The 15,090-nt window shown below is 35.7% G+C and overlaps 2 protein-coding genes across 2 annotated transcripts; both read left to right on the plus strand.

The window, feature by feature from the left end:
* Positions 1 to 2,522: 2,522 nt before the first annotated feature.
* Positions 2,523 to 9,941, plus strand: LOC133290503 (cytochrome P450 CYP82D47-like). The gene is made up of 2 exons (XM_061488595.1): positions 2,523 to 3,492; positions 9,092 to 9,941. Exons 1-2 carry the CDS (start codon positions 2,548 to 2,550, stop codon positions 9,716 to 9,718), a joined length of 1,572 nt encoding a protein of 523 aa, XP_061344579.1. The 5' UTR covers positions 2,523 to 2,547; the 3' UTR covers positions 9,719 to 9,941.
* Positions 9,942 to 13,222: 3,281 nt separating this feature from the next.
* On the plus strand, positions 13,223 to 13,760 carry LOC133290502 (uncharacterized). The gene is made up of 2 exons (XM_061488594.1): positions 13,223 to 13,318; positions 13,411 to 13,760. The coding sequence occupies exons 1-2, from the start codon at positions 13,300 to 13,302 to the stop codon at positions 13,758 to 13,760; spliced, it is 369 nt and encodes a 122-aa protein (XP_061344578.1). The 5' UTR covers positions 13,223 to 13,299.
* The last annotated feature ends 1,330 nt before the right edge of the window (positions 13,761 to 15,090 follow it).

Genomic DNA, 15,090 nt, shown 5'->3' on the forward strand with positions numbered 1-15,090 from the left:
ACCTCTTTAATGTGTGTGTAGAAAAATGATGTTATAGTATGTTACATGATAAACATAAAACCCAAATAATTAACCACAAATTCATTGATCCATTTCATTTATAAGACTAACAAATGCCAAAAAAAAAAAACAATATCGTGCTTGTACAAAATGCTGTTGAAGAATCATATTTTGAAAAGTTAAGGTTATTTTAGTAAAATCATCATATATTACCAGTAATATTTTATTATCGACCAAACATATACTCAGTAAAATTAATAAATATTTTCAGTAATATTTATGTTTACCAAACAACTTTTTTATATCATTCCCAGTAAATTGGATTTCTCATTATATTACGGGAAATCATGATCACCGGACACAAAAAAATTTCTCTTGTATCAAACACACCTTATAATTTAGTTCAAATGAGCCATGACATAAACTACAGTTGCACGATGCTTTACAGCTTTTCTGGGTATATTGTAACTTACGGGATAGTGGTGTTTTTGCTCATTTCCGATATGGAGAGGAGACATGGAAAACTGGATTTGTATGTATTTGACGTATAATTTGTTGTGCTTATGTTACATACATAACGAATTTAATAAATTTTTTTTAAATACAATTATTAAATTTATTTTTACCTTGAATGAAATCCATCGGCAGTGTTTGAAAATAAATCTACAAAATTGCGAAGGAATTCCATGCGTCTGTTTTTATCCCATTTTATTTATGGGAAATGTGTGTGCCATTTTAAACTATCCAAATTATGTTATTTCATATATATAAAGAGATGAAACTCACATCTTTATTTTTATTTTTTCAGTGGAACTCTCATTTTTTATATCAATGAAATGACATAATTTGTGTCATTTTAATTGACAAACATTTTTTTCTTTATTTATTTGAAAGCAACAATTTCCAATTCTCCTGGTTTTGCCCTTTCACTTTATTTACTTTATTTTTAAAATTCTTTTATTAGCATATCGAAAAATTTAAAAGATAAAATTTAATAAATGATTAAAGGTTAAAATTTCACATAAATGAAACATAGTCACGTGACATTTTTACTAACTACTTAACATATGTTTAACGGAAGAAACATATTACGGGGACGTTTGGTAGAAAAAAATTACTTTATACCTGAGAATCATGATTACTCGGAATATGCTAGGAAAGTGAATTTTTCGATAATGTGACCAAAAAGTCATTTGGTATGTCAAAATACTACCAGAAATATTAACTCAAGTTTCATGATTCTATATTTGGTTAATTATCAAATATTATTGAGAATGTAAGGTGATTTTAAAAACTACATGCTGGCATTAGTTAGGAATGTTCACAATTTAGATTGGATCGTTTTTGAAGCAAAAATCGTCCAACCCAGTCCCTTCATTTTGATCATTTAATCATTCATTCGGTTTGATTTTTTTTTTAAATCCCATCCAATTTATTCTGTTTGGATTGGATCGGTTTTCGATTTTTTATAAAGCCTAAAATTTCAGACCTACAAATCACTAGCTATATCAAACTAAAAGACATAAAAAGTTATTAACTATTGAAAAATTCAAGCCTTCAAACTAAAATAAGTCTTAAAACTCATGAAGAATTAAAATAGATTAATAGACAATAAAATACTAAAACAAGATAGTTTACTATCAATGAGATTCAAGATCCAAATCTACAAAACCAACAAGATTTCAAGCCACCATCTTTCAAAAATAATAAATACATAATACATTATATCAGTTTCGATTGGATCAATTTCCACCAACAAAACTGAAAACCAATCTAATCCAATTAAAATATGTATTTTTTTATTTTTTATTTTCGATTAATTCAATTATTAATTTTTCGGTTCGGTCACCGCAGTTTGAATGGTTGATGAACACCCCTAGCGCTAGTGGAGCCATTACCGCGCTAGTGGCACGGGAAGAAAAAAATTATTTAGCGCTAATGACACCATCACCCCACCTCTCAAGAATCCAAGAATACCACTCACCTAGTAGTATTCTTGGATTACATTTTGCCTTAAAAAGTGTTCACAAATCAAAAATCTGGTAAAATCATATTCTCGAAAAAAAATTTACAATCCTTATAGCAAACTGGATAAATAAAATTCCTAATGTCACGCTTCCGGGAATTTAAAAAAAAAAATATATATATATCCTTGTACCAAATATTTCCTAAAGAAAACTGAGTTTGATTTCCCCACATAGAGACGAAGTTTGTGATGCAACTAGGGCTAACGTAATAGTGAGGGAGGGTGGAAAGTGAATAGTATATGCATAGTTAGATTCTCAATATATATATTAATTTTTCACAGGTGACATGTCATTTGAAAAATTAATATAATTTTCTAAAATCTATAACCGTTGAATGGATAGAAATGAAAAGTTTAGATTCTAAAATCAAATGATTTCTCTTCATTTTATAGTGTTTAAACAGGACAAGGAAAGCTGCCCATGTCCTTGTCCTTTCATTCTTTATAAGGCATACTTTACCCCGATTATAAACCCAACCCTTCCATTTCTCATTTGGCAGCTTGAGTTTCCAGAGCGCCATATGGATTTGGATATCCTCCTCTCACAATCATCCATCTATGGCATATTACTGTTTCTCTTCGTTCTTTATTGGCTAATGAGAAGGCACGGAAGCCATACATGTGGAGATACAAAGGCACCACCAGAAGCTGACGGTGCTTGGCCTTTGATTGGGCACATCCACCTTTTAGGTGGGTCACAGCCACCTCATGTTACATTGGGTAGCATGGCAGATAAATATGGACCCGTCTTCAACATGCGGTTGGGTTCTCACAATCATCTGATTGTGAGTAGTTGGGAAATGGCTAAACAGTGCTTTACTGTGAACGACAAAGCGTTTGCTAGCCGTCCTAAATCTGTAGCCTTTGAAGTGTTGGGCTACAACTTTTCCATGTTAGGGTTCAGCCCCTACGGTTCCTATTGGCGTCAGGTACGCAAGATCGCCACCTTGGAGGTTCTTACCAATCACCGAATAGAGATGCTCAAGCATGTCATGGAATCGGAGGTGAAGAGTGCAATCAAAGAGAGTTACAGTTTTTGGGTAAAGATGAACAAGAGCGGTTCTGAAAAGGCGGTGACTGAGATGAAGAAATGGTTTGGGGATATAACACTAAACGTTCTGTTTAGAATGGTGGTGGGAAAACGTTTGTTTGGGATGGGTTGTGATGGTGACAGCGAAGTGAACGAACGGATCCGAAAAGCTCTAAAGGATTTGTTTCATCTGAGCGGTTCATTTATTGTCTCTGATGCACTTCCGTATTTGAGGTGGTTGGATTTGGATGGAAAAGAGAAAGAAATGAAAAGAACGGCAAAAGAGGTAGATGGGTTTGCTCAAGTTTGGCTCGAAGAACACAAACGAAACAGGAAGGGTAACCATGACTTCATGGACGTGCTTCTTTCCATTGTTGATGAAGATAAAGAGTTTGACGGTCTAGATTCCGATACCATAGTCAAATCCACGTGCCTGGTATGTATCGTCAACTCACATGTACTGAACTAAAGGGAACACTGAACTAAAATGCCACTGTTCATCAAGTTTTTTTATCTAAATGTCACGTGAACAGTATTATTTCTCCATCTAGACAAGTTAACTGCCCGGTGTAGCGAACTCCATACTTATTTTTTTTTATCTTGGTACTTGTTATCTACTAGAAATGTGACACGTCAGCAAACCGAGTTCGCTACACCGGGTAGCGAACTTGCCCCCGTGGCAGATTGAAAAATAACACTGTTCGCGTGGCATTTAGATAAAAAACTTGATGAACAGTGGCATTTTGATCGGTGTTCCCTGACTCAAGCTCAATTTTTATATACTTTTGTTTTTGACAAATATCTTTTTTCGGATCACTATTTCTCATCATTTTATCTCAAGTTGTCGGAGAAATATTTTTTTCATATATATATATATATATATATATATATATATATATATATATATGGGAAAAGTATTTCTCCAGTCACCGGAGATAAAATAATCTCCAGTAAATTTAAAACGACGTCGTTTTGGGATATAAAATTAAAAAATTATAATGATAAAGACTAATATAACCCAGACATATATTATAATTACAAAAATAACTTGATTTTCGCCCCAAAACGACATTATTTTGGGTTCACATGAGATAATTTATCTCCATTAAATGGAGAAATCCTATATCCTATATATATATGAGGTAGGATCATCTGACACCAATGTCAAATTTGAAATTTGACACCTCATCTGAGAGCCATTAGATCAAAAAAGATCAATGGTGTCACATGTTTACAAATCAGAGGCGTTGATCTTTTTTGATCTAACAGCTCTCAGATGAGGTGTCAAATTTTTGACACTGGTGTCAAAGGATCCTACCTCATATATATATATATATATATATATATATATATATATATATATATATATATATATATATATGGGGAGAGATCATTTGACTCCAGAGTAAGATTTATAAGTCTTACTCCTCATCCTAACCGTTGATTTCCGTACATCCAACGGTTATAATTTAGGAAGTTATATTAATTAATTAATTATTAATTACACTATAAATGACAATCATTGATTTCCGTCCATCAACGGCTGAGATGAGAAGTAAGACTTAAAAAACTTACTCTGGAGTCAAAAAAACCCTCCCCTATATATATATATGAGGTAGGATCATTTGACACTGGTGTCAATCTAAGAGCCATTAGATCAAGAAAAATCAACGGCTCTGATTTCTAAGCATGTGACACAATTGATTTTTTTTTATCTAAGGGCTCTAATGTAAGGTGTCAAGATTGAAATTTGACACTGGTGTTAAATGATCCTACCTCTATATATATATTATTAGGAGATAAGTTATCTCATGTTATAGAGACAAACTTGTGAGTTTCACCACTTGAAAAAAAACTTATCTCATGTAACATGAGAATAATTTTTCCCATATATATAAATAAGAAATAATTTTATCTCTTGTGATATAAAAAATATTAATTTATATCTTTTTAATGGGTAATTAATTTTTTCCGTTAATGAAAAAAAATGTCTTTCTGTTAACACAAAATATGATAAGGTCCGTTGTAAAGAAAAAAGAAAAAAAATGATTGACACCATACTTTATTTTATGTCAGACTGGAGGTGACAAAATGGGCTCAGCCCGCCGGTTCGGCCCGCCCCACCTGCCAAACGGGACTGGGTGGGCGGAGTTTTCCAAACCCGCTGCCTGCCAGCCCGCCCGGGCTGAATTTTTTTATTTATTTTTTAAATTTTAGTGTAAAATGTAATGGACTTGGCAGTAGCCCGCCCAAAGGGGCGGGGCGGGCTAAGATTTCTAGCTCACCTTTGAAGGTGGGGCGGGGCGGCCAACCCGCTTTTTGGTGGGCTTATGGCGGGCAGCCCGCTTTGCCACCTCTATGTCAGACACATTTTTGCTTCACCAACAGATCAAATTGATTACCCAAACCTGTTATACTTAATAAAAGAGAGAGTACTAAAAAAGAAAGAAAGAAAATTTTGTTTGTTTTATAATATAAAATACGGAAAAGGGTATCGTTTTAAAGGATGTAAAATTGTGTCATTTTAAGTGAGAGAAAGAGATAGATAAAGGAAGAAAGAGAGAGCGGACAAAAAAATAGAAAGGTGTGGGTCTCACCTCTTTGTGAGAGTGAAATGACACAAATTGTGTTATTTAAAAGGACAAATATTTTTTCCTATAAAAAATGGATAAAATATTTTTCTAGTTAGCGGTAATAGATTTAATGATCTCAAAATTATATCATTTTGAATTAACAAAAGTTGTTTTTGTAATTTTATTTTATCTTATGAATTTTACTGAAACACATTTCATCAATTTCTCTAAAATTATAAAAATATTCTTTATTAATTTAAAACGATATAATTTTGGATTATTAAAAATAACTTATATCGAGAAACGGAAGAAATATTTTATCCATGAAAAAATATGAAGCACAATTATGTTTATTATATTTTATTTCTAGGAAAAAAAGAAGGCACTTATCTTCACGTTTGGGGCTAGGGCCACATCGCGTAAAACGTGAATCGAGCCCCCTTGCCGGCCGCTAATTAATATTAGAGAAGTACTACTCTTATCTTACATGAGATAATTATCTCATTTTCTCTCACTTCGAAAATTGCACCCTTTCTTTTTTCTTTTCTTTTTTTTGCTTTTTAATTGTGGACCCCACTTAAACTCTCTCTACAACATAAGAGAACTACTCCTATGTAACATAAGACTAATAATATTCCCCTTAATATTATTATAAGATTATCACCGGCAAAAAAATTAATTTATTACTTTTTTAATAAAAAATTACGAATAAGTTGTCGTTTTGCAAAAAATTACAAATCTATAGCACCTAAACACGCCCACATGGGGCGTGTTCTGATGGAGAGAGACACGCCCATGTGGGGCGTGAGCTTGTGAAAGAAACACGCCCAAGGTAGGGCGTGTGTGGCAGGAGAGAGACACGCCTAGGGTAGGGCGTGAGCTTATAAAGCAAACACGGCCAAGGAAGGGCGTGTTCCAGGAGAGAGACACGCCCACGATAGGGCATGTTATCCGCGGTGTATATAAATCTGTTTTTCACTTTTTTACCTCATTTCCACCCTCTCATCCTCTCTCTAAACCTCCTCCTCCTCCTTCTCTCTAAATTTCTTTTGGAGAGTTTTGCGCAGCGAAGCTCTGTCTCTCTCTCATGTAAGTCCCTATTTATTGTTTATTTCTGACCAAAAAGGATCAACAGGTGCATCGCCTACATGTACTACGTAATAATAATAATAGAATTGAATTATTTTCTTAATCAAAAATTGCAACAACCAAACTGTCAGTATATTAATTGATAGCATACCTTCAGGATGTTCTGGTACTTGACTCGATGTTGTGCCATGATGTACAACGATACGAGACTCCCCCAAATCATGCACTGGTTGAAGTTCAGTACCAGACCTGCCACATTCTTCGTCATTGTCCGATGCACTCGCATCCTCTAAAAGAAGACGATCCTCTATTGCAATATTTTCCTCATCATCTTCGTCATACTCCTCATCCATAACCCAAGTAGGGTCATGTTCATCTTCCTCAGACATGTTAACAGCAGGAACAACAGGAACAGCAGATGATGATGCATTAAGAGGAGAAGTAGACCTAACTGACCTCATTGGTATGACAACTTCCTCTGCGGTTGTAGTATCCACATACAACTCTAAGAAATCCTTTCTACACTGGTTCAAGAACTCTTCCATTACCATATCGATGTCTTCGTCATCGACCACTTGCAAGCTAATGTATTGTTCACATTGCCATAACCTTGCCGTGACAAGAGTGATCAATTGGTTGTCTTGAAGACATAATTTTTGACGTATTTTCTGATGCAGCTCAGCAACTGTTGAGTTTCGTTTAATACGTGATGGCATTTTCTCCCTTACAAAAATAACACCACGACGACCTTCTTCTTTCCTACCGTTAAAATATAGAAAGACACGAATAGTATCAGAATTCGCACTCATTTTTAAAAACAAAATTTTAAAACATAAAACAAAATATGAGTAAACAAGTGCAAACTATCGGAGAGTTTAACATAACAATGACAGAATTGTGAAGAGTGTGTAGGGGGTGGGTGTTTAAATAGCAGTCAGTTTAGTCACTCACGCCCATATTTGGGCGTGTCAACCCACTGAACACGCCTTATCTTAGGCGTGACCACACACGCCCTACGTAGGGCGTGTTTCCTTCACAAGCTCACGCCCCACATGGACGTGTCTCTCTCCATCAGAACACGCCCCATGTAGGCGTGTTTGGGTGCTATAGATTCGTAATTTTTTGCAAAAAGACAACTTATTCGTAATTTTTTATTAAAAAAGTAATAAATTAATTTTTTTGCCGATTATCACCATCTTTTTAGAAATTTATTTATTTTATCAGCTCTAGGAACGGCTTGCATGACAGAATTGCCGTTTTCTAAATTTGCAAACTATTGTCTTCTTATTTATATGAATAGGTGGATGAACTGTTTAGTATTTGGAGTTCATTAACCCGTTATGGGTTTTTTAAATTTATGGATGAAATATTTAGTTATTGTTAGCTACGAAAATATATTGTAGGAATTAACAGCTAAAATCATCACAGTATATTAAAACAATTCTTTTTGAAGTCTATGAATAAGAATATATTTATTTTTAATTTAGTTAAGGTACATTGTAATCTTAACTCATCAATTAATTTAAGATGACTTCATTTTTATTTATTCACCAAACAAATATATTTAGAAGGTTTAACGAAAGTGTATTTCCACATTGCATGGAGCAATCAAAGCGAAGAAAAGCCAACTCACCAGTTTGGGAAAAACAGAGTTAGGTTGGGTTTATATTCATTTCTCACAATAGTTCACGAAAAAAATTGACAACTCACCGTGATAAGTTAACTATGTTAGTTCATCAAAAGTTTTAAAAAGAGATCACATCAAACAACTACGGCACCATATATAAAGCTTTAGTTAATGTTAACCAAACTTAATAGTCAGTTACTTTTCAGTAGCATATAGAGATTAATAAAGTATTTAACAAGTTTAACTCAATCCACTATTTTAGACTTTTAGTGTGTTGGATTGACTTGATCCATTAAGTATAGATACAGTTCACTTTGATACTAATTAGCACGAGGATTGCAAAATAAAAATTAAAATTAAAATTAAAATTTCATTTGTATACATAAATATCTTAAATATAGATACATTTATCTTTGAAAAATTCAAATGGTCGCTTTAAAATTTTTAACTACTATGAATTTTATACTTTGTACCCGCCAGATCTCATGAATCTTATCGATTGATAATCTTTTTAATTTTAAAGGAATTTTCCATTTATTCTGATCATAAATTTAGAGACTACTGACGGAAACTACAGCTTGAGAAAATTGCTCAGGACTTTGTTTTGCCTTTACAAGAAGGTGAAGATAAAACATTTATATACATATGTTCCAATAGATTTTTATTTCACGACATTGATTTATTTTGTGACATTTTATCTCAACTAGATTGGTATATATAAGGTTTTTACATACTCTACTGCGCAGACACTAATTTTAGCAGGCACGGACACTACAACAGGAACATTGACCTGGAGTCTCTCGTTACTTCTCAACAACCGTGAAGTCCTAAATAAGGCCAAACACGAATTAGACACACAGATTGGGAGGGAAAAGATAGCGCTGGAATCAGACTTGAATAAGCTTGAATATCTCCAAGCCATAATCAAAGAAACACTGCGCTTGTACCCAGCTGCACCACTCAATGCGCCACATGAGTCCATGGAAGATTGCATCGTGGGTGGATACCATGTGCCAACTGGCACGCGTCTCTTGACTAACATTTCAAGACTTCAACGAGATCCACTGGTATATGATGATCCCTCGGAGTTTCGGCCAGAGAGATTCCTCACAACCCACAAGGGCGTTGATTTCAAGGGCCAGAATTTTGAATTGATTCCATTTGGTGCAGGCAGAAGAATGTGTCCTGGACTCTCATTTGGTCTTCAATTAATGCAACTCACTCTTGCTACTCTGCTACATGGTTTTGACATTGAAACTCTTGATGGGGGACCAGTTGATATGCTTGAACAAACTGGGCTAACCAACATCAAAGCCTCTCCACTCCAAGTCATTCTCACGCCACGTCTATCTGCCCAAGTTTATGGAGATTAGTGCACTTGGCTACCTCCCATGAAGGGTTAAATAAACGTGCATGAAAAGCTACTCCTCTTGATGTTCTCATCAAACCACGTTTTTCTTCCATGCTTTTTGATTTAATAGTATGATCGCATTATTAGGTGCTTATATAAATATGTTAAAGCATAGGAGGGTTCAAGCACCCAACTAGTAAAATCTTTTCGAATTGGGATTGCATGTATTCTTCACGAATAAATTAACACCGAATGTTGCATGTTTGAAGAATGAAACTTTATTAAGTGCATAAACATAAGCTTTATTTGTTTGGACCTGTTCTATATCAATGTAATATGTTAAAATTGAAGAGAATATATAAAGACTGATGAGAGGAATCGGAGGGCATGTAAAAAGTTTCAGAATCAGATTTTTTATTGCAGTGGGGAAATAGTAAGTGCCTTATACGATTGAAGGTCAAAGAAAAAGTGCCGAGTCCGCAACACCTTCAGCCCCCATGAGAACGAAGCAAGCTAGTTTTAAAACTTGTTGAAGTCATGGCGTGAAAAGGACGAGTGGAAAAATGAGTTTGTTTGATAATACCATATTACTCATTTGCAATATGGAGACCGGAAAACTTTTAATAATTTTATTTTTAAAATAAAATTATTAATTTTTCTTTTACCATGAATGAAATCCAGCGGTAGTCTTTTGAATTTGAAAATAAAACTAAGAAATTGCGAAGGGCTTCCATGCGTCCGTGTTTACCCCATTTTATTTATTTGAAAGTAACAATTTCCAATTCTCTTGGTTTTGCCCTTTCACTTTTTTACTATTTTTTAAATTCTTTTATTAGCATATCGAAATTTTTTAAAAATAAAATTAAAAATAAATGATTAAAGGTTAAAATTTCACATAAATAAAACTTAGTCACGTGGCATTTTTATTAACTACTTAGCATATGTTTAACAGAAGAAACACAAAATAAGATAAATAAATTATGGGGAATGTATATGTAATGTTACAGAAAAATAACAAATTGTCCTGCGGAGACAATATTTTGAGAGAGAGAAAATGATATAAAGAGAGAGAAAAGCAATGTACGGGTCCCGAAAAAAAACTGTGTCCGTAGGAAAAACAAAAAAATTTCTGTAACATTACGGATGGATTACCCATAAATTATTTTATTTGATTGTGGGAGAGTTCGTTGATTTATGGAATTGATCATTATACCATTATTAAATGATAAAAGTGTGTATCATTTTAAAGGATATGAAGTTGTGTCATTTTAAGTGAGAAACAGAGATAAATCATGGGACAGAGTGGGGAGGAAAAGTTTTAAAGATGTGAATCTCACCTCTTTGTGAGAGTGAAAGGATATAAAGTGTGTCATTTAAAATGGCAGACCTTTCCCTTATTAAATAGTGCAAAAAAGAGAAAGATAAAAAGAGCAATCGGAAATATTATATATGTGATTAATCGATATTTGAAATAAAAAATGAAAGTAGGTAGCGTTTGGTAGAGGATAATTATTTTGTGTCCAAGAATCATAATTTTCAAGAATATAGTGGGATAGTCACTTTTTAGAGAATGTTACCAAAAAACTGTTTGTTATGCTAAAATAATATCAAAATTTTGTTTCAAAAAAGTGTAAAAAAATTTCAAAACCTGTGATTTCAAAAATACCACCGCTTTAGTGATATTTTTAGATGATATTTTGGAATGAAAATTATATACAAAACAAAATTCAACAAAATCAGATTTTCAGAAAAAAAAATTCTTATATCTTATATCAAATGTGAATAAATAAGATTATCATTATTACTTTCCCGATGTTTCAAAAAAATTTCCCAACCAAACACTTATTAAAAGAAACTGAGTATGATTTCCCCACATACAATGTTATTAAAATATGCATGACCCGGTGATTACCAAGAAAAAAATATGCATGACCCGGTAATTGGCTTTTTGACCCTTATACCCCTTAATTAATAATTAATTACCAAATTGCCCCTCATTCAAAACTATTTCGAAAATTTACCCTCCCCAACAAACATAACACCAATCTGCCCCTGTTTGACCGTTGACCACGAAGCCTACCCGGGTACACCATTACCTACCCGGGTAAATTTTGAAACTTTTTATCTACCCGAGTATGTAGGGGTGTACCCGGGTATAGTTCTTGAATCTGGGAAAATGTTTGAATTATTTACCCGGGTAAGGAGCAGTGTACCCGGGTAAACATCGACGGTAGGGTTTTAAAATACCCCAGCAGCCCCATTTCGAAAACCCACAAAAGGGGTACCCGAGTAGAGCTGCTGGAGGAGTGTCATCTTGAGCGATTTCAGGCATAATCTTGCACTAATTCGTCTTGTTTGTGATCATCATTCGCGGACCTTGCAACCTCTCTGCCTTCTACCGATTGAAATCGATCAAAGGTGCATTTTTTTTTTCAGTTTTTTCAATTATGTTATGATTTCTGTTCTGATTCATTGTATTTTCGTTTATATCATTTGATTCTGTCCGAATTATTTTATCAATTTGTATGTCATACGCTTACCCTAACCCTAACCCTAACCCTGAATCTAACCCTAACCCTAACATGTATCTAATTTCTGATTTTGGTTATTTTTTCAGTTTAATAGTGTGACACAATGACCTCTCGACGCGTTTCAAAGCTGCAAGTGACCCATTCCGAGAGAAGAACCAAGAGTCGTCACGATGGGTCGTCATCCTCTCAGCCCCAGGCTGCTTCGAGTCAGGCTCCGGACTTGACGTTCGGATATTTGTTTGAGGATGACATTCCTTCACACGAGAAGTTTGAGAAGTTTTTCATGACCCGGAAGATCTGCGAACCGAAATCACTGGATTCAGCATTCTTCAACCTAGAGCGTTTTGACATTGTGTCGCTTCTTGAGCAGACACATTTACTTCACCTGGCGGAGATGCGGTGCCCATACTCGGAGGTTATGGTAAGAGCCTTCTACCAGAACCTTGGCTACTCGCAAGGCGAGCTGACTTCCCGTGTCTGCGGGATTGATATCATCATGACTGCTCCTATCTGGACGGAGCTACTGGGGTTCGATTTTGATGGTGTCACAGGAGCAGCACTATATGATGGAGACAGCCATCATATATTTGGTGATTATAACCGGGAGACCATTGTTACAGAGACTAGGAGGGCAGACGCTGAGCCCGGTCATTTTGCTCATTATCCTGTTAGCAACTTGTCAGTTTCTGCTCGCATTCTTCATTATGTGGTGACACATATTATTTTCCAGCGCCCGCATAATCACTCAAAGGTGCTGGAAGGGGACTTTGTCATCCTGTGGGCCCTCCTTCACAGTCAGCAGGTGAACTGGAGGCATTACATATGCATACTGATGTGGAAGGCAGCCAAGTCAAAGAAGGCTGAATTGCCTTTTGCATTTCTGGTGCAGAAGATTCTGCATAGATTTGGAGTGCCTATGGCAACAGAGACCTTGAAGACCGCCAGAGGCTGGAATGCTATATTTGGTGAGAGGCTCCTGAAGCAGTGTGGGATCCTACCGAACAGAGCGGGTATCTGGACGTGGAAGAAGGCACCAGAACCACCTGAGATCCCATTCCACCACGATGCTGAGATGGAGGATGCACCTGCAGGTGATGTGTTGGTCTTTATGAGTTTATGCAATTTTGTGTTGTTTAATTTTTAATGTGGTATTGAAGTTTGTTTTTCATGGTTTATGATGTAGGCCTTGATGATGATGACGATGATGATGGCGTTGCTGAGGTTGATGTCAGACCGACACGTCCCACCCGCAGTCGGCGACCACCAGCTCCTCCTGAGGGTGGATGGACACTTGATCATGTCATGGCATCCTTATATGATCTGACTACTGACTTTAGAGGATATAGACAGAGCACGAGCAAGTGGCGAAACCAGATGGACACAAGGGTTGCACGGTTGGACACAAGGGTTTCACGCTTGGAGGGTTTAATTGGCGAGGGTGCCCATACTCAGGAGGAGGAGGAGGAGGATGATGACAATGGGGATGACACACAATCGGATGAAGAGAATGGGGAGGACACGCCATCGAATTAGTGTGTCCATAGGGTTTCATATCATTGATTTAGTTTGATGTAATGTAGTCATTTTGGTACATTTAGGAACTTTACCTACATTGCATGGATGTTTTTGTACTGGATGTTCAAAATTTGAATGAATGAAATTTTCGTTTTGCGCACGTTCAGACTTGTTGGTTCTATGCATTAGTATGGGACCTTGCATTAATATTGTCATAATTAATTTGGAAATCAATTCAACCCAAAGTACTTTAATATTCATGTTCAACTTTCATTGGCGCACATCTTGATTACTGCATCCTATTTCTACGAAATCAATCCACCCCCAAGTCATACCGTATATAGGTATTGCACAACAATTACCAAAATGCAACAAAAATTGCCAAAACAGCATCTGCAACAGCATCTGCAACTGGTCTACCCGGGTACCACGAACTGGTCTACCCGGGTAGGATGTACTCGGGTATATCATTTCGAGTTACCCGGGTAGACCAGTTGCAGATGCAGCAGCAGGTGCTGTTCAATCCATTTTTTTAGCATCTTGGTAATTGATGTGTAATACAATAACCTTAACTGACTCGGGGAAGGGGTAAATGGGTATGGTAGACATTCGGATTGCACAATACGGAACGAGTGACTCGCTAAACTTAACGGATAAATTTCAACAATACATTTCAACAACACAAGAATACAGTTCAACAATACATTTCAACAACACAATACATAACTAATACAAGATAAAGTTTAGGGTACAAGGAAACAAAACAATACGTAAAGTGATTGTCATTACAAAACAAAGTACTACACAAAAACAATACGTAATCATGCTTGTCTTAGTCTCAATGGACATGTACGAATGTTATGTCCAACTTGCTTGCAATGCTTACATCTGCTCTGACTGCTAGAGGGTTGAGACTCAACCCAATCCATCTCATTCTGAATCCTTGAAGACTTTGGTCTTCCTTTTGCACGTACCAACTGAGCATCCAGAATTACAGTAGGCCCAACAACGGATGGAATCAACAATTCATTGCCAATAGGAAACCAGTGTGCAGCATATACTTTAGCAATGGTTGGAATTTTGAAAACATGATCCACATAATCATAATGGTTTAGCTTGGCTACCTTGCAAACTGCTAATACATGACTGCAGGGATACCTCCTTGCTGTAAACCTACCACACTGACATGTACGATTGATTAAGTCCACTCTCATGATGTCACCGACCTCGTGTGTAGATTGATTGTAGGCATCCTCAACCTCAAACAATAACAGCTCACTATCATATATCCTCACACGATAAGTGCCAGCCAATTCATCATTTTTTTGCAAAGCTGCCTCAACCTTCT

Source organism: Gastrolobium bilobum, unplaced genomic scaffold (genome assembly GCF_033153095.1).
Source record: "Gastrolobium bilobum isolate Gb01-03AN ecotype WA unplaced genomic scaffold, APGP_CSIRO_Gbil_v1 utg37121, whole genome shotgun sequence".
NCBI classification, from domain to species: Eukaryota; Viridiplantae; Streptophyta; class Magnoliopsida; order Fabales; family Fabaceae; genus Gastrolobium; species Gastrolobium bilobum.

Bases quoted from the DNA above. Each gene is read 5' to 3' on its own strand.
- LOC133290503 (XM_061488595.1), top strand. From the start codon at position 2,548: ATGGATTTGGATATCCTCCTCTCACAATCATCCATCTATGGCATATTA. The intron at 3,493-9,091 runs GTATGTATCGTC...TCTACTGCGCAG, and splicing joins TAGTCAAATCCACGTGCCTG to ACACTAATTTTAGCAGGCAC.